General features: G+C 33.3%; 3 protein-coding genes across 6 annotated transcripts; 2 read left to right on the top strand and 1 right to left on the bottom strand.

The window, feature by feature from the left end:
- The first annotated feature begins 190 nt into the window (after positions 1 to 190).
- Positions 191 to 6,701, top strand: LOC139823397 (PAX3- and PAX7-binding protein 1). Of its 2 annotated transcripts, none has more exons than XM_071795908.1 (16): positions 191 to 756; positions 1,121 to 1,299; positions 1,966 to 2,125; positions 2,412 to 2,511; positions 2,631 to 2,788; positions 2,878 to 2,960; positions 3,044 to 3,243; positions 3,334 to 3,523; positions 4,224 to 4,347; positions 4,477 to 4,665; positions 4,771 to 4,970; positions 5,050 to 5,200; positions 5,325 to 5,520; positions 5,602 to 5,800; positions 6,151 to 6,269; positions 6,379 to 6,701. In XM_071795908.1, the coding sequence occupies exons 1-16, from the start codon at positions 585 to 587 to the stop codon at positions 6,428 to 6,430; spliced, it is 2,472 nt and encodes an 823-aa protein (XP_071652009.1). In that variant the 5' UTR covers positions 191 to 584; the 3' UTR covers positions 6,431 to 6,701. The 2 variants fall into 2 exon arrangements, with proteins under 2 accessions (XP_071652009.1, XP_071652017.1); XM_071795916.1 differs by having other exon boundaries at positions 616 to 756; positions 1,121 to 1,210.
- Positions 6,702 to 7,200: 499 nt separating this feature from the next.
- Positions 7,201 to 15,512, top strand: LOC139823359 (uncharacterized). Of its 3 annotated transcripts, none has more exons than XM_071795822.1 (22): positions 7,201 to 7,517; positions 7,763 to 7,995; positions 8,144 to 8,389; positions 8,527 to 8,685; positions 8,785 to 8,927; positions 9,029 to 9,176; positions 9,250 to 9,434; positions 9,523 to 9,842; positions 9,925 to 10,100; positions 10,190 to 10,407; positions 10,645 to 10,861; positions 10,954 to 11,155; positions 11,220 to 11,436; positions 11,544 to 11,701; positions 11,911 to 12,053; positions 12,203 to 12,336; positions 12,809 to 12,956; positions 13,107 to 13,289; positions 13,365 to 13,694; positions 13,775 to 14,030; positions 14,165 to 14,444; positions 14,626 to 15,512. In XM_071795822.1, the coding sequence occupies exons 1-22, from the start codon at positions 7,505 to 7,507 to the stop codon at positions 14,795 to 14,797; spliced, it is 4,281 nt and encodes a 1,426-aa protein (XP_071651923.1). In that variant the 5' UTR covers positions 7,201 to 7,504; the 3' UTR covers positions 14,798 to 15,512. The 3 variants fall into 3 exon arrangements, with proteins under 3 accessions (XP_071651923.1, XP_071651932.1, XP_071651940.1); XM_071795831.1 differs by having other exon boundaries at positions 12,827 to 12,956; XM_071795839.1 differs by having other exon boundaries at positions 12,830 to 12,956.
- On the bottom strand, positions 14,862 to 19,268 carry Mh (maternal haploid). Its single transcript, XM_071795955.1, has 6 exons — positions 19,130 to 19,268; positions 18,660 to 18,954; positions 18,370 to 18,524; positions 18,027 to 18,135; positions 17,832 to 17,951; positions 14,862 to 17,245 (listed from the first exon to the last, which is right to left on the bottom strand). Exons 2-6 carry the CDS (start codon positions 18,756 to 18,758, stop codon positions 15,722 to 15,724), a joined length of 2,007 nt encoding a protein of 668 aa, XP_071652056.1. The 5' UTR covers positions 18,759 to 18,954; positions 19,130 to 19,268; the 3' UTR covers positions 14,862 to 15,721.
- Positions 19,269 to 19,279: the final 11 nt, after the last annotated feature.

The following is a 19,279-nucleotide window of genomic DNA, read 5'->3' on the forward strand; positions in this document are numbered from 1 at the left end:
AGTAGCAGTCAAACGTGATTGGCTCTTACTTTTAGAACCAATCAATCAACGCAGAGTGTTGATAAGACGAACTCAACAGTTGTATCTGCTGAACGCGGCCAAAAATACCAGAGTGTTGCAAAACTCATCAGAAGGAAGCGTCGTCATTGCGCCAAACGATCACCTTCTCTCTCACGATCACTACATTCACTACAGACTACAGTCAGTGCTACAGTCAGTACAGTCTACCTACAGTACAGCCTTGTGCCCGTGTGCCGTTTAGCTAGCCTCGTCCGCCTCGTCCGACTCATCCCTGTTCCCTTCGTCAGTTCAACTATCCGCGATTCGCGTCATTCGCGAGTGTATTTGAGTGTTCGGCTGTTCGCAATTCGCACCGATTTCGAGTCTCGCGTGTCGCGGATCCATCGATACGGAGTAGGACGTTATCGCGTACGTTTCGCGATTGATTACGGCTCGACGATTAGTCTCCCGTAATGCAATACGTTCCGCTTATCAGTTTCAGTCCGCGTCTTTCTGTCTTTAATAGTCAAGCTTGAGTAGCGGACGGTCGTGCTCTGTTGTCGAGGAACGACGTTGCAACGACAATGTCATTGTTCAACAAACCGAAGCGGAACATACGCCGACGCCCTTTCAACGATGAAGACGAGGATAATGAGAACAGAATGGAGGTGGAGGACGCGCAGCCGGTCAAAATTAAAACGAAGAAGGATAAGCCAAAGCAGACGCGTCTCAGCTTTGGAGAGGAGCTGGAACAAGGTGTTTATACGTACACACATGCTTGCATATGTAACATTGTGTGTGTGTGTGTAGATATGTGTGTGCGTGCGTGTGTGTGCGTGTGTAATTAGTGTACATGAGAGAGTAACTTGTTTTACATATATCTTTGTACATAATTTGTTCGAATGATAATGCGATGCCATTCGCTCATAATAGAAGAAGCTTTTGCACAAAGTCTAATCACAATAGCAGAAACAAAGACAATGGTTTAATAGTAACATAGTTTTGTTTTAGACAAATAATATTTATAGCTAACAGATGCTGTTTCCCCTAAATCTATTACCAAGCATTGAACTATGTAATGTATATTCAGATTGAAATTAAAAGTTGAAATGAATTACAGGGGACGACGGAGAAGTTTTTATAGTCAAGAAATCGTCGAGGAGCAAAAAGCTGATGAAACAGCTAGATCATGAAAGGAGGAAAAAGAAAGGTGAAGAGAAAATGCAAGTGGACACTGAGCAAGCGAATAAATCCATTAAGCAGGAAAAAGATTTAGAAATAAAGACAGATGATCTAGTAGTAAGCTATCTCTATGATGTTTTATTATTATTAGCGTTTCTTCAATTTAAGTAACTTATCATTTAACATAGAGGATTTTTTATGTCTCTCCCTAATACGTTGACTAATGTTTCTCAAGATTTGAAACAACTATGGGAGTACAACAAGAAGACAATATTTAAATGTCATTTTTTATATTATAATACGTTGCATATATAATTGTGTGTATCGAGCAGTTTACATGAAAATACAAGGCGGTTCCTTCAATTGTTGAATTTGGATAAATGCTAGTTTATATATTTGATTGGGATATTACTTTTTCTATAATATTACTTTTTATTTTATCAGTTATGTTTATCGGAAAAACGAGTAATTTTCAAATTATAAATATAAAAATTATGTTCCAAATGCTCCTTAACGTATTTATCATCTAATCTCAATAGTTCATTATTTCTTTGCAATGTACATATACTCAGTCTTATAGTAAACTTTTTGTCGTAACTTGATGAATAAATATTTTTATATCATATCATATATTATTTTGCAGTAGAAATACTTCAGTATTTTAATTTCAAGATATTATATATCAAAATTGTATTTTGAGAGTATTTCTTTTTGTAAAAATTTTGAATTTTTCTGGTTAAGATTATGTATCTTTACTAAACAAAATATAATTTTTATTGCTAGGTGAAAGTAAAAAACACAGGACCGCTGATCTTAAACGGACGAGCTGCATTGGCAGCAGGAAAAGATGACTATACGTCGGGTGAGGAGGAAGATGAGCCTTGCAGTCACAAATTTCGGAAAAATACGGATAAAGCTGAAACTGTAAAAATACTTCTTGAGAGTACGTAATTTTTATACGAAGTATAAGTTAAAATAATATAACCCTTATATTATTATTAAAATTTATGTAGATTAAATAGAATTGCTGTATGCACATATTTAGCAATCCATATCTTTGACAAAACTTAAATGGAAAAGAAACATTAGATTTTACTTTTGGATATTACGTCTAAGTAACGTTATGAAACATGTTATTAGCGTTTTTTAAAATTCAAAAATTAATGGTTTAAAAATTTGATAAGATTTTGATATTTCTTATTGTAATAATATTTTTTTATATTATTCAGGTGGATGTATACCTGATGCCGCTATGATACATGCAGCGAGAAAACGCAGACAAAAAGCAAGAGAATTGGGAACCGATTACATTCCTATTGAAGAGCAGAGGTAATTCAAAATGATACAATAAATAGACGTTTCATAAATTTTCTCTTCTATTGTTATGCTTGTTGATATATTTACTACGAATATTATATAAAATGAATTTAATGCATTTATTCTTATAGCGATGATAAGGGCAAGTCAAGACTAATACGGGAGGAAGATCATGATCGAAGTGATGATGATGATTCTCAAGATCGATTAGATATGACTGTCAACACTGAAGCGCGTGATAAAGAAAAGAGAAGAGAAGCATTTCTTGCTTCTCAAGTTCCGTTAAAATGTAAATTTTTATATATAATAATTAATTTTAAGGCATTAAATGCCTTTTTAAGATGAAAAACAACATAATTTGGAACTTTTTTAATTTAGTTTCAGATAATGAAAGTGAACACGAGAACGAAGAAGAGGAGTGGGAAGCTCAACAAATACGGAAAGGTGTAACGGGTGCTCAGGTAAAAGCGCAGTTTATTAAGATTTAAGATAAGATATATGTACGTAAAGCGATATTAAATGTCTTGAGTCTTTCGATATGCAGATTGCAGCAGCACAGCAGGATTCAATGTTGCAACAACAATACACAATGGGTATGAATGTTAATCAGATGATCGGGTCTGGTGTACCTTTAGAAATGGTATTAATGCCTGCACCGCCACCGCCACCGTCCATTCAACCACCAGATCCAACAAAAATTGTACCTGTTACACCACAAGAAGTTGTGAACAGAATGCGCACAAGGTTTTATATTTCTCCAAACACACTTCAGACTTTACATATAATAGAAAAATTAATGAAAGCCGATTAATACAAATTTACTTTTATTTAAAGGTTGGATAACTTAAAAGAGGTACATAGACGACATCAGCAAGATCAGGAACGTTTAGAGGGAGAATTACAGCAAACCATGAAAGAATTGGACGAAAGCGAAGTTCGTACGCCGCATTACGCACAACGCTTCAGATATTACCAAGAGTTGCGTGGGTATGTCACTGACTTGGTAGAGTGTCTTGATGAGAAGGTGGGTTGATACGCTGTCACGTTAGATTTATGTGCACTGGGTTTTATCGTACAGTATGTGGCTGACAAAAAGTTCTTCAGTCCCAGTAAAGCACCAACGACCTTAATAAATCTCATTTTAAATTTTGGTATCTGAATTTGTTATATAATGACTCTTTTGACTTATCCAGATCAATTCTCATAAATTATGCAAATATACAGTATATTATGACTCCATTTCAGCCTAAATTATAGATCCAGTTAAAATTAAAATTTGCAAAATTAATTTTACTAGTGCGATTTTCATAATTTGTTTACATGAGTTTTGGTAAATAAGGGAGTGACAAAATTTTTTTAAATAATGGACTTGAAATAAAAATAATGTGTATTGCATATGTAGCACATACACATGTCTCCATTGCCAGGGGTCATTATCTTCTCTGTATTATGTTATTTTTATACATATTTTATAAAGATAAATATCATATTCATACAAGTGATTAATTAATTAATTTGGTAAGTAAACTGATGTCTAATCTATATTTTCAATGTATAAATAATACATTAAAGAATGTTTTAAGTGATTTATGAAGCTGTCGATTAACAAGCAAATTAATGCTTTTTGAGCATTATATCATAAAATTATTAAGTTTAGACATCATCAATTTTAAGTAATAGAACATGTTCATTGAATCAATTTAAATGTATACGTCTTTTGTTAGCTTCCCCTGGTCATCGATTTGGAACAACGCTGGTTAGATCTGTATGGCGAACGTTCAACCGAATTAATGGAACGAAGACGACAAGACACTAGAGATCAGGCTGAAGAAATAACTACCGCAGCAAGTCAGTATATTTCAACCAGTGTACATAACTGATAGAGCTTGGTATTTTGGGGGTACATGATAACCTTATGCTCCAGATATTTCACCAAAAGATTCCGCAACACATTCTATAATCTTTTTCGTCTTGCAGGAGGACAAGCCATGAGAAGAGGACCGGAAGTGGAAGTACACGTACGACGAGCTGCAGAGAGAGAGGGTAGAAGAGCCCGTCGCAGAAGAGCAAGAGAATTAGCTTCAAATTTGCCAAAGCATATTGATGGAATGTCTAGTGACGATGAAGTCACTGAGCAACAGAATCTTGTATTTAAGCAAGCGAAAGGTAATAGTGTTGATTTTGTATTTTGATTCTTAACATTTTTTATTTATGTTTTTATTAGATATATAATTTTTTATAATTACATAACATTTTCACGTTTTATTACAGATGAAATCGATAATAATTGTAAAGATGTATTTTCTGACGTTATGGAGGAGTATTGTACAGTACGTGGCATCCTTTCAAAATTCGAATCATGGAGAGAAACAGACATGGACGCTTATACAGAAGCTTATGTATCGTTGTGTTTACCTAAAATTATTTCGCCCATTATCAGATTACAACTAGTTACTTGGAACCCAATTATGGTATTTTATTTACTCTTTTCAACAACAAAGAGAACTTACATTTGTCACACTTGTAATTAATATCTAATTATTTTTACAGGAAAGTGCTGATCTAGAGAGGACAAAATGGTATAATACGTTGCTTCTGTACGCTTTAAATAGTAAAGAAACAGAGGAGTCATTGAAACGAGATCCAGATGTTAGATTGATACCATCGACAATTGAAAAAATTGTGATACCAAAATTGACATGTAAGAGTGCCAGGATTATATTATCTTTTGTAGTTTATATTGCTATTTATAAAGTAATATAAATATGAAAGCTAACAGTAAAATAATAAAATAATACTATATATTTAACATTGATATTTTTTAGCTATTATCGAAAAAATATGGGATCCAATGTCAACGTCTCAGACATTACGTCTCGTAGGAACTATAAATCGATTGATTAAGGAATATCCTAATTTGAATGACACCAGCAAACAATTGGAAACTTTATTCAACGCTATTTTAGATAAAATTAAGGCTGCTATTGAAAATGATGTTTTCATACCTATTTTCCCAAAACAGTCAGTACACTCAGTATATAATTAAGTTGATATATAGTTATGTTATTCTTTCGCTATTTTTAACACAAGTTAACATTTCAGAGTTTGGGATACGAGACATCAATTCTTTCAAAGACAATTTGCGATGGCTGTCAAATTATTGCGGAATTTATTAAGTTGGCAAGGTCTTCTTGGGGATGTACAATTAAAAAATTTGGCTCTTGGTTCGCTTTTGAATCGTTATCTGCTTGCTGGATTACGAGTTTCCTGTTCAACTGATGCTTTATTCAAAGCAAATATGGTACGTTTGTTTAACATTAAAATGTATATTACACAGAGTGTTTAGCGGTCATGGAAACCTGGAAGATTTCCATGACCGCTATACACTTCTTTAGATAAAAAAGGACAGAAAATGTAATGGAAAAGTCATGGAATTTTGTGACTTTTCTGGAATTTCGTTAAAATCTTTAAAAAATGACATTTTCTGTCATTTTTTTTATTTAAAGAAGTATATAGCGGTCATGGCCGCTACGGTCATGACCGCTACGGCTAGACACCCTGTTACATCGATAATTACAATAGCGGAAAAAATTTTTAGCGCTTTAATTTGATTCGGTTGCAATAAATAAAATGTTTATCAATGTATGTTAGATTATGAGTACGCTACCAAGGGCATGGTTACAAGGAGAAACTATTGAACACCTCAAAATGTTCGCCACACTTATTCAACAACTTAGCGAACAGTTAGATCAAGCAAACCCTGCACACAAGTAAGTATCTATTAATAATATTAGTCGCGATTAGCGAAACGCTCTTTGTTTATGTTGTGAATCGCGCAAAACGTATGAACGCATCTAAAATAAAATTTGTATGTTACAGTGAAGCCTGGGAATACGCCAAGTCTATCCTGAAAATAATCAAGCCCTTATAATGTGTTGATCATAATACGTATGTTAGTAATATTTTATCAAATTTCTTGCTTTAGTACCAACATGCCTGTTGATAGATTTTATACATATAACGTACAATAGGATTCTGTACATGATGCATCACAGTAAATTGTCAAATATATAATGTATAATATATGAAGATATATCATTTTATATAGTAATAAACTAAATGACAACTCACGACATGATACACTTCCCGATTGTACATAATAAATAAGCGAAAAATAAATCTGTAAATAGCATACTCGTAAATATTCGAGCCTTGTCTTTAAAAAATTACAGTTATAATTGCTAAGAACATTACATCCATATAATAGAAATGATAATGCATATGTATGTTCGCATGTATATCCTATAACAAAACTAATTAAAATGCATTTCTATGTTGTGGCTGTAAAGAAAATATTTTAATCTCTAAAATATGTAATTTGACTAAATTTATAATACGTACAAAAACAATATATCGTGTAATAAACGCATACTTTTCTATTTTATTTATTTTTCTCAAACTAATACAGGTAATAAAGCATTTATATAGCGTAAAATAATCCGAATTTTTTTCGTCTTTTATTCACGATAGCGATAATGAAATAACTATGAAAAAAAGAAAAGAAAAATTACGTATATATTAATTAAGCACCTCTTTATATAGTCTTCTAGAAAAAAATATTCGTTACATTTTAAATGTTTTTGAACTCTTGTTACTTGAAGTCGTTATACATACGTATTCGTAAATTATTAATTTTTACTGTGCCTAATTGAAAAATTGATTATTTTTCTGCACATGCTTTGATTTATAGCAAGCGTTACGCGTAAATTAATAGATATGTGTATATATTTTATATGCTTGTGTATTGTGAGAAAAAGGGTCAGCGATAATATAATACACGTGCGATCTATATGATTGAAGATAATGCGCCGAGAGTATAAGTCCTGTATATATATACGCGCAAGCAACTGTGTTTGTATTCGTGGGTCAGAATGATAAGAACTGGTAAGGGTCATTCCTTGACTTGTGAACTCAGTTTGCTTTCGCCGAGCTACGATCATACATCATGAGGTTCACAGGTACATATATTAAAATATTTCGATAAAATAAAAAAAAAACGATTATACGGTCGCAAACAAAATATTTATTGCTGCAATCTTAATAATATATTACTAATAACAAAACAAATACCAGTCCACATTTTCTTTCGTTTTTAATATATCTTGTAAAAGTTTCCAATAATTGTGAAAACGTGAAGGATTGAAGAAGAGTAGAAAATAATGAGTCAAATGTACAAAAATGAAAAAAAGTCTTTCTTTTCCAGATTCTATTTTAGTACCTAGGCTAGCACAAAGAATAGGAAGAACATTATTCATATTCTTACTTTTAAGTACTGAGATAATTGCGCAAAGTTTATTCAGATCTGGAAAAGAATATGTATATTCTTACAACGCCACGTCGAGCACTGGTGTGCTGGTACCTTCCAACGCAGCTTCTTCATGGAATCTCAATGGAAAACTCGTAATTCAGGCGGAAGATAACTATGTCACAGTACAGGTATTTTTAAGATAGCTGTAATCTTCTTTGCTTCTTTTCACTGTTTTATTTTTTTCTCACCATAAGAACTACGTAATACGTAATCTTTTAATAACAAAATTTCATTATATTACAATTTTTGATGTAATATCTCAATGTTTTTTATCAGTTGCAATCATTGAAGATGAACATGTATAATGGAGATGTAAAAGAGGTAGTAGAAGGTATCGATATCTATGATGACGCTTTAGAACTTTTGAAACCTTTTCGTTTATCGTACAACAAAGGACTCATCGAAAACTTTAGCACCGAAGCTGAACCTGCATGGGCGACGAATATAAAACGGAGCATAGCTGGAATTTTACAATTAGATCTTTTTAATTTGGAAAAGGAGAGCGCATTTCATTCTACCGAAGTAAGCTATGAATATTTGAAGACACGCACGTAGTAAATATATATATATCATATATAATAACTATAATATATTAATATATATTCTACAAAAGCGTTGAAAGACATTAATATACAGAAATTATAATATATAATTCACAGATAAATCATTATGGAAAATGTGATATTGATTACGTTGTAAGCCCGGAAGGCGAAACTCAGCGTTTAATAATGAAATCGTTAGATCCTCGGATATGTATTGGGCATCCAAGTCGCAATTGGTCGAACGTTCCTAAAGTACAATGCACTGATGAGGATCAAGTACGTTGTCACTGATGATTTAGCTATTTATTTAATTAATAGTTTATCGAATTATTCTATGTTATAACTAATGTGTATACTATGTTATATAATTCCTAGAATCCCATCTTGAAAAGTAGCGAGAGAGTATATCGATTAAAAACCGATGGATTCATTCACGAAATCATCTCCGTTAATGCATCTGGAAGCATCTACGTGCAACCTTTTCAAAGTATGGGAGAGGCGCACTATAATTTGGTTCAGTATGTTTCACACATATATATATGCGTATATATATACGTACTTGTATTATTTTATCATTATTTAAAATGAGCAAATGTACAAAAACTACTTTATTCTACAGACAAAATATTGAGTTATCTTCAGTGAGGGATACAGCAAATAAGATAGTTACGAATAATTTACAAACTACAGTCCTTCAACATGAGTTACCAGAAGCGGATCTCACACAGGGTAGAGGGACACCGGATAAAAGTTTTATTTTTAAATCTGTAAGCTGATTATTTTTACTTTCTCTTCGCCCGTTTTGTTGTTCCAGTCAAATCTTGATCAACTTTGTTGTAGATAAGTCGTTTATTAGATCGTTTAAGCCACAGGCTCGAAAATCCTGGTTTGGATACCGAGATTCATAATCTGCACAACACAACGATATCCGTGCTTCTCTATTATCTCGGTATGTTAGATCGCGTTGATCTAGGAAAAGCCTACACTCGAATCTCGGGAACTAGTTATAAAGAGGAAACGATACGGTATTTATACGATAATTATCTCTTGTTATATTACACTATCCTTATTTTTAGGATGAATTATATTCATTCCTTTGTTTTATCATAACAGAAACATGTTTCTCGAAGCGCTGCCACAAGTTGGAAGTGAAGAATCTGCGCTTTTTATATTGGATCTTATTCAGAGTAACAAAGTATCGGACATATCTGCGATTCAATTACTTATGCGGCTACCATTTCACGTAAGAAAACTCGATGTTCAACTGCTGGCCAGCCTCGAACCGCTTCTTACCCTCCCAAGGAAAATCTCCACGAAGGTGCAAAATACCGCGATTCTGACCTACGGAACATTAATATACAAAACTTGTCTAGTTTCTTGTCCGTATGAGATGTTAGATGATTACGTACGTCGGTACCTCAATAAATTTACAGGTACACTTAACGATTTATATCGTGTATCTATTATTTTGTTCAGATTTATGGATAGGACTATACTATTCGATCCATGTTACAGAAACTACCCAGTACGAGCAGAAGATGGTCTGGTTGGAAGGTTTGGCAAATATACAGCTGGGTAGAGTTGTTGAGTTCTTAGAGCCTATAGCTAGCGGCAATAATGCTGAATCACGACATTTTCGAGTACTAGCAGCTTGGGCCTCTATTCCCACAGCACCATTGAGGCCCGATGTTGTAAGCGATCCTTCTTATAGATTTTATACGGATCAAGTGTTGAACATCATATGCCACATTTAATTACATATAATAATTTTATTTTGCAGATTTATCCTGTGTATTGGCCAATCTTGCTCAATAGAACCGAGCATTTGGAAATGAGAGTCGCTGCGTTAACTTTGCTTATTGTTTCTAGCCCTACATCCAACAGATTGATATCTCTATATTGGTACATGCAAAACGAGCCCAGTCAACACTTGTACAATTATTTTTATACGATGCTGAAGTCTATAGAACGCACCACGTACCCTTGTTATAAGCGCATGTAAATATACATATAAAATTTACCAGAGCGAAAGAACTTATTAACTGAATATTAATTTTTATATCGTTATGTACTCATATGAGTCTAGCGCACTATCTTTACTTAATTTACGTTTCTTGAATGATATTGACGTTGTTCCCTTATTCATTATCAAATTTCTGATTAGTTCATTTAATGTTAACAATTTATTTAACATTTTTATGTGTATTTCTAATTGTTGCTACTGAATATTTACAGAAGTAAAATCGCAGCCCAATTCAGCCGTGTACTCCGGGAACCAGATAGAGAGTATCTGACTACAGGTAATTACTTGGTTGATTATCAAGATTCCTTAAGAGGATTCGGCGCTATGTTGCACGGCATTGTCATAGCCAACCCTTCTACAAATATTCCTGAAGTAATATACGTGACTTTAAATAATTATGCTAGTGGAACGCACATTAATCATGTATCTGTAAGTATATATTTTCCAAAGCAAGAATATTTGCATTTAACTTTTAAATATTAATCGATTTAATTACTATCTTTCTTTTGGTGCGACATTAGTTATATATCAAAGCAGAGGGTATTTTCCACTCATTAGCGACTTCTTTTGAAAATCCGACGTATATAAAAGATATTTTGAAGGAATTTAAATTGGATGAGCGCAAAAAAGGTCCTGTGCATTTAGAAATAATTACACGTATTCAAGAAAAAACAGTATTGTGCGTTCACTGGAATGAAACAAACATAGTTGAGGGGTTGAAGTGTAAGTAATAATTCACAATCGCGACTGTAATAATGTTACATCATTTGCGTATTTAATTTTCTAGACTTGTCTTCTTTATCGGATAATATATATCAAACGTATTATAACATGGAGTTTCACGTTAATCAACAACGTATAAATGTGCCGTTATCATTAGAATCATTGCAAGTAACCGATTTCGGTACCAATGTTAGACTCGCAATGACGGGAACGTCGTTGTTTTCAATGAGAGGAAATTTTACGCGCAATTTTCCTGGACGATATAATCATATTATTTTGCGGTAAGATTATATTTTACATATTTATTTCACATGTTTATTTATCTAGAAATAATTGTAGTTTTCTATATATAGGTTTATAAATTTATCTATGTCGATATATTTTTTAGCACATCTGTTCACGGCATTGAAACAATAGAGAATTATAATCCGCTGGTTGATTTGTGGCATAGCGCTGAAAGAGTTCAGTCGCTACACGGATATCTTCCTATTAACATTACACTTGGATTAGACGAACGACCATTTATTTCATACGACACCCTAGGAGGTATCAATCCTATTTTGTTAACGGGTTGAAACGGGCAATTTTGCAATCTTCAATTTTGATTGATGTATTTAATAGAAAGTTGAGAAAGTAGTTTCTATAAATCGTAGTTTCTTTTTATAAATAAGACCTTACATATTTAGAAAAAAAATTTTTTAATTTTGCGAGTATTTTACTTAACTCATCTTCGCATTCTAAAAATTGCGTTGCAGACCGTCTTAAGAAAGGAATTACAGTACACGCTAAAACGCTCACGAGCATTAGAGGTGCCAATGTTCGATCAAAGTTGGATCGAGTTTGTCGTTCATGCTCTGTATCGCACACAGTTGTAAAGTCGCCATCTTCTAATCTGCAGGTAATTATTATTTTGTATATGTGGTATCTCTTTTGTTATTAAAATTTTATTTTTGTTATTTAAATTTATATTGGTTAATTTATATATATATATATATATATATATATGTATATATCACTTTTTTTTCTTTTTTTTCCTCTCTTATATAGACGGTGAATATTCTTAACGTTGGACTTCCCGAATTGGGTGATCGACTACAAGTAAAGATATTTGATTGCGAAAGCTTGATATCGCGTGAAACATTAATTAATGACGTTTGGTCTTCTCATCGAAGCAATTATCAGTAATGTACCATTTACAGTTATCTATATTTATCTGTATATACATTGTATTTTGTAATACGTAATATAATCAGAAAAGTAATAATTCTACATGAAAAAAGATAAAAGTATAGTAAAAATATACAATATAAAATTTTTTCATATAAGGCTTTACTTTCAAGAAAGTAAATTTTGAAAATTTATCTAGAATGCATTTATTTAATTGCGCTTTTTACTTAATAAATTTTGTTATAAGTCATCTCTGTTCGCGTTCGTCTTTATAGACATTGCCCATTATCATGATTTCTTTTATATATTTCTTACTCATTTTTATTTACAATATTAACTTTCAGTTTTCACTATTCTATCAATATGATAAGAGATACAGCAATATATATATTTTTATCATTCTCTCTCTCTCTCTCTCTCTCTCTCACACTCTCTCACTCTCTCATATAATATAGTATAAAAATGTATATATAAATCTTAAATCAGTCATTATTTTGAAAATAGTAGAATGTGGCCAAGTATAAAGTTTGCCTTAATTGGACTGCATTTCTTGGATTACTTCACTTATGTGCCACCAAAAGGTAGCTGCGGATTAGCTGCTTATATCGAGGCACTCAAATCTGGACCGTCTCAGGTAGGATGTACATTTGTATGGAATCATAAAAAAAGGCAGCTTCGTTTCTATGTCCACAGATTCAAAAAGAGAAAAACCGCCATCAAGTACATTTTGCTTATATATATTACAATGTTTATTACATTCATAATATTGAGTGTTTTTTATTAGACAAGATTGGAATACTTGAAAAGTGAAAATCGTCATATTTTATCTTTGACACATCACGACCTACAATCTTCGCAAATTCTTCATCAATGGAATATAGCTGTATTATACGAAGCCACCAGCTGGTTGTCGGATGTGATTAAATTTAAAGCGACCAAGATTGTGCCTGGTGAACGCATATTTAAGGTAAATATAAATTCTACCCCAAGATTACAACACTAATGCCGAATGTAACCGTAATTGATTTATTGATTGATTTAGTTTTGCGTAGAGGCCGAAAGACACGTGCCGTGGCAATGGGAGATTTTGAGTAACGAACCGAGTGAATCCTCTCGTATTAAATTAAATGTCGTTTGGGGGCTGTCTGATAATGCGAAAGGAAAATGCAGCGGATCCTCTATATCGTTGAACTTAATTGGTGAAATTAGCAGAGAGCAGCTCGAGAAAAGTAAAAGGACAAGTTGGCCCTACGGTGAATGCAAAAAAGAATCTGCAGGAAAGAAAATCGTTCCTTATACGAATTCTTGCTACGAAGTATCGAGAGAATTATCAACCTTGCGAAGATATAAAATATTTGCAAAATATGAAAACGTAAGTTTCAGACTTTGTAAAACTTCACACGCAATTACGTAATAATGATATAATAATTAGACTTATAATGAAAACGACAGTTACCAGAGAGTTTGTCCAAGCTAGTCTGGAAAATGTATGCCTTGTACGATCTTATCGGTGGAAATAGCAGTATCGCAAGAAAGTCTAATGAACTCGCGATAATCGCGATTTTTCCGAAAGAATCAAATGTTGGCGAATTGCAACTTAACGGGGACAAAGTTGCAATTGAATACAATTCGTATTACATTGATCTTTTCTTGACACGAACGAGAATTCATAAGTATATGGAAGCACCTTTATTTAGGATGTTTTCTAGTACGTAATATCACGCTAATTATTTTAAAATGAGTTATTATTATTATTATAAGCAATTACCAATCGCTGAATACCACAGTGTATATTGCGACTCAGTGTTACAGGATTATTTAATTTAATGTTTTATAATTTAGGCGCATGTATCATAACGTCAGATTCCATAAAATCGGCGTACAACACAGTTTACAATTTCGTTGAAAATAGTGAAGTGATGTTACTCGGGCAATGTTACGACGAAAATCCTCGACTTGCATTAACAGCAGTCAACGGTGTGTATGGGATCAATGTCAATTTAACTGACGAATCAGGAACTACACGGATTATAGCTGACAAGGATAAAGGAATCCTCTCTAATGTTACATCATATATACAATTGCAATCTGATTACACATTTCATACACTAGGGACTAAAAAGTAAGTAAAAAGAAAAACTAGCATTTGATATTAAATAAAGAATTCCTAATAAAATCTATAATATATTCTTTTTAAATAGATAATTTTATATTTAAAACGAATCTTTCATAATTATTAATTTATATATATATTATTCTTGCTCTTTTAAATATTTAACGAAAGAAAATAATATTAATTGCAGGATTAAAATGGGCGACAAGGCAATCGATATCTTGCTACCTAATATTTTTCTGTATATGCATTGGACGAAGGAACATGTTCTACTCTTTTTCCCTAATCATATGTTAGAATTTACTTGTGGAATATGCACACTCGATCATCCCAACGTCGACAGATTGTATGAAAAACTTTAATTTACTCCGTATAGAAAATGTACATACATATATAATGCAACATGTTAATGATATCGCTAAATAATAGTTTTACATTCGTTTTTAATATACTTTTTAATATATATATAATAAATAGTACAGTACAAAAAAGATATCTATATAATTACATAATTAGAGCTCGGATTTTCGGCCGTCGAATCAATCAGTCGATTGATACATGGAATGTCCTTATTACGCATCAAATCAGTCCAGTTATTAATAAACTGATTGCTAATGAGCAAATGCCGGATGATATAAGCCGAACATCCGAACATCTGATTTATTACATAATCATTTTATTGTACTCTATTGTTTTTCTGTCATAAAATATAAACTTTAGCAAATAATAAGCTTTAAACGTACTCTATCTAGTTTAAATGACTAAATGATTAAAGCTCTAGATGTTAACTGATTACTAGTCTTAAATATTGTTTACTGTTTATTAAAAAATAATACTAAGAATTTTACGTAACGGTTTATAGATAAATAATTTAGCTTCTTTATTAACCAGTCTTAACCATTAAAGAACTTATACTATGTGAAATTATATATGCAAGCACATTACATGCACGTTATATGTTACGTTAATAATTACATCCGGCATGTAAATTGTGCCTTCTTTTGTAACACAGGTTTTGTTATAATGTACTTCAAATGTTTAAAACTTCTATTTAATACATGACAAGTAATATACAAACATCGTTTTAAATTACACATTTATTTTCCTAATAATTTTCTTGTTTTGCATTATATCTTTTTCTCATTCTGTTTCATATAAAATCGCGATATGCAAAAAATGAACATTATATATGAAAAGATATTTATTAAGATACTTATTCAGATAAAAAAAGACATTTCATTATCCGCAAAATAGTTTATTGTTGCTCATTTTGTTCGCAAGACCACTTATTCGTTTTTAAGGCACATATCTAAATGCTGGTTCATAAGATTTTCTGATATTATCTGCATACATACTGGACAGGGATATTTAATTTCCGTGGAAATATTTTCTACAGCAAGCGTATCATCATCGTCCTCATTATCCTCTATCATCATTGTGTCGTCATTAAAGAGACTTCCAATGCATTCTTCGAGATGTTCATTTAATGATATTTCAGGTGCGATTTGTGCGTTGCAAACTAAACATTTTCGTTCAATATCCGCTGCGTCGTTTTTACAAGTGCTAGTACTTGCGCAAGGTTGTGCTCTTGGGTCCTCAATCAATACAGAATCATCCAAATCAGTAGTAGAGGAACTGTTTATACTGATTACGCTATCATCGTATGACGCACGAGAGGTGGAGGGAATGGCAGCTTTGCGAGCTGTATCTGCTTCTAACAGACATTCATCAAGATGCTGGTTAATATCCGTGGCTGGCAGCCTTTTACTACAAACGGGACAAGTAACTGATTCAACTGTTTCGTTGGAATTATCTAATCTTGCACGCTTATTGGGAATTGTACTTGCGTCAACATCTTGTTCCGCCACTGATGTGGAAAATGTTCGAATAGGCAACATTAACTCTTCATTGTTATTATTATTATTGATATTATTGTTAATCTCATCAATCAATGATGTATTATCGTTTATTAGGCATGAGTCTATATGTCTATATATATTTTCTAAGGTCATAGGTATGTTACACATAGGACAAGGTACGGAATTATTTCTTGGTTGACTTAGATTTAAGACTGCATTATTACTGGACTCTTGTCCTGTAACCAATGATGGTTCTGAGGATGAATTTCTTCTAATTGATTCACACCTGCGACTTTCATCGTCGTTTATATGTTTGAATTTGGTCAGAAGATTACTCCGACCATTATTACTGCCTCCCAAAACACCGGAACAAGAAAACGTGGGATTCTTAGAAATATTCTTTGCATTATCCTTTCTCACGTTTCCACTCGGGCCACTAATACCCCAGCCATGTACATTATTACTCAAGCTGCCAAGTTTCTTCATTCCCAGTGACGAATCTTGAGTATCTTTCTCATTCACAGCACGAGACGAATTTGTATCACCATTGTCTTTACTAGTACTAGGCTTATCATTCTCTGTTTGAGTAAATATTTTAGAGTCGTTATTACTAAGGATTTTTGAAGACGTAGGTATACCTGCATCCATCATCGGAATATTCTTTGTAAGCCAATCGGTTATGCTTCTATTCGGTTTGTTCTCCTTTGATATCGGTTTTGATCTGCTATTTTGCTTTGAACGCGATTTAAAATTCTCTGGCTCTTTGATCTTTATAAATTGGCCATTACAATTTTGTTGATGTCCGAGCCACCAATAGTCTGACGGACCAGGTGGACGATTCATGCTTCGTCGAACCGTCCCAAAGAATGGTGGTTTGTGTTGGCAAGGTCCATTACATTTCCACCAATGCTGTCTGTACAGCTTTACTTCATCGTGAAAGTCGTGATAAATCTGTACTTGTTTAAAATGATAAAAAAATCTTATCAGAATAAAAATTTTTTAAGATTATTTTATTTTCTAAGATATTTTAAAATCTAATATAGTTATTATTATAAACAAGATTATTTTTAAGAATTTGCTTTTTAAAATCTATGAGTCGATTCAAATCTAGTCCGTATTTGAATGTTTGATCTTTATATAAATCCAAATTACTCAAAGATTCTCTAATATCTAAACGAGCTCAAGATGCGCAATAATTATATCAACGTAATTAAACTCGATAAAAAAAATATAAATTTTTCTTTTGTAAACGCGAAAATATTTAAATAATTAATTCAATTTATTGAAATTTGTTTTCAATCATAATGAACAGTTTTAAGGACTAACTGTAAAAACCAAAAACTTTTTAAGTAGTCACATATCACTATTTGGGCTGCGGTCCACTTGACGCTACAAATTCTTTGGAGCGTCCTTCTTCTCCTTCTTCCTTCATTGAAAGAAAAGAGAAGAGGAATGCTTCGAAGCATTTGTAGCGTCAAGTGGACCGCAGCCTTGATCGTATACTCGAAATATTAAGATAAAAAGATTATTAGCTCACCGTTATATTGGTTCCTGCCTCTTTATTTATCCTGTGCATGTGTTTGCAAAAATTCGGTCCATGGCCATCTCGGTCCCGATCATTATTTGTTAAGAATAAATATGCGTGAATCATCTCATGCTGCAATTTAACACAAAAAGATAGTATCGATATACAACAGTATACATTTTTATATTTATTCATCGAGAAATTTACCAATAAGGTTTCTACAAGATCCTTCCTTGGTCTGAGTTTAAGTAGCGGTGCACTCAGTGATATCACACATTCTTTATTACGCGCATGAAAAGTACAAACTCCAGCAGCACTATAAACACAATCACATAATACATAAGCAATGACTGCGTTCTGCCGATACTCCGTTAGCCTAGCAATCGTGAGCAGTCGCTCGTTTTCGCTCGTTTCCTCTCCTTTTAATCCATTGGGTCAAAGTAGAGGAAACGAGCGACTGCTCACAATTGCTAGGCTAGCGGAGTATCGGCAGAATGCAGCCAATAATTAAACAACAAGATTTCACACCTAAGTCATGAGAAATATTTACCATTTCATTCTGTTGCTCCATTTAACTTCGACGGAAGATAAAACATTCCTGAAGAATCGTGCATTGAATTGTACAAACAATGTGTGAATATTAGGAGTAGGATCGATCAATTCCAATGCATGGTCGACCAACGATTGTATATAAAAGGCCTTCTCCTGAAAAATAAATGGATTTTCTTTCCCGTAATGCACGTAACGCACAAACGCATGTAACAAAAATATCGAATCCAAAGCAAATCTAACTCTCGATACAAAACTGTGTTCTCAATTGAAAAAAATAGCGATAAATACCTTATTCAGACTGACTGCGTTTTCTGTCACGCCTAAGCAATTCAACTTTTCGTGCATGTCGTAAGCTATGTGAAAATCTCGCGTTTCTTGCGATGCCATTATCCTCTCACAGCCTTCGTCCTCGTGCCACCGAGGAAAACCTTTACCCGGATGCCCCGAGAAGCTTCTAGACGGAGTGTTGATTTATCCTTTTCCGAAGCACCTTATATCAGGTGAAAATAAACAAAGAAATATTTCTGCGTATTCCACAGGGCATTCCACGGTCTCGCGCGATGCAATCCACGTCCATTTAACTCTGAAATAAATTGAGGCGTCTCGAGCAACGACGAACGACAATCCGAAACGGTCGGGTGTAGAATCATTTAAGGTATTTAGAACGAGAAGAGACGAGAAAAAGGAAGGTACTGAAAGGAACGGTTTAGCCTGGCAAAAATCAGCAAAAATCAACGAAAGTAGCGGAATGTACATACCGTTAGATGACAAAACCGATGTTCTGATTTCGGTCGGATCGAGTGGGATCGAGTTTTTCCTAACCTAACCCTCCTGGTCCCTCCGCGCATGCGTGAATCATCTGGCTCGAGGAGTTCGAGGTTCGTTCATTTTACTTGCGCGCGCACATG

The sequence above is a fragment of the Temnothorax longispinosus genome, chromosome 1 (genome assembly GCF_030848805.1).
Source record: "Temnothorax longispinosus isolate EJ_2023e chromosome 1, Tlon_JGU_v1, whole genome shotgun sequence".
NCBI lineage: Eukaryota > Metazoa > Arthropoda > Insecta > Hymenoptera > Formicidae > Temnothorax > Temnothorax longispinosus.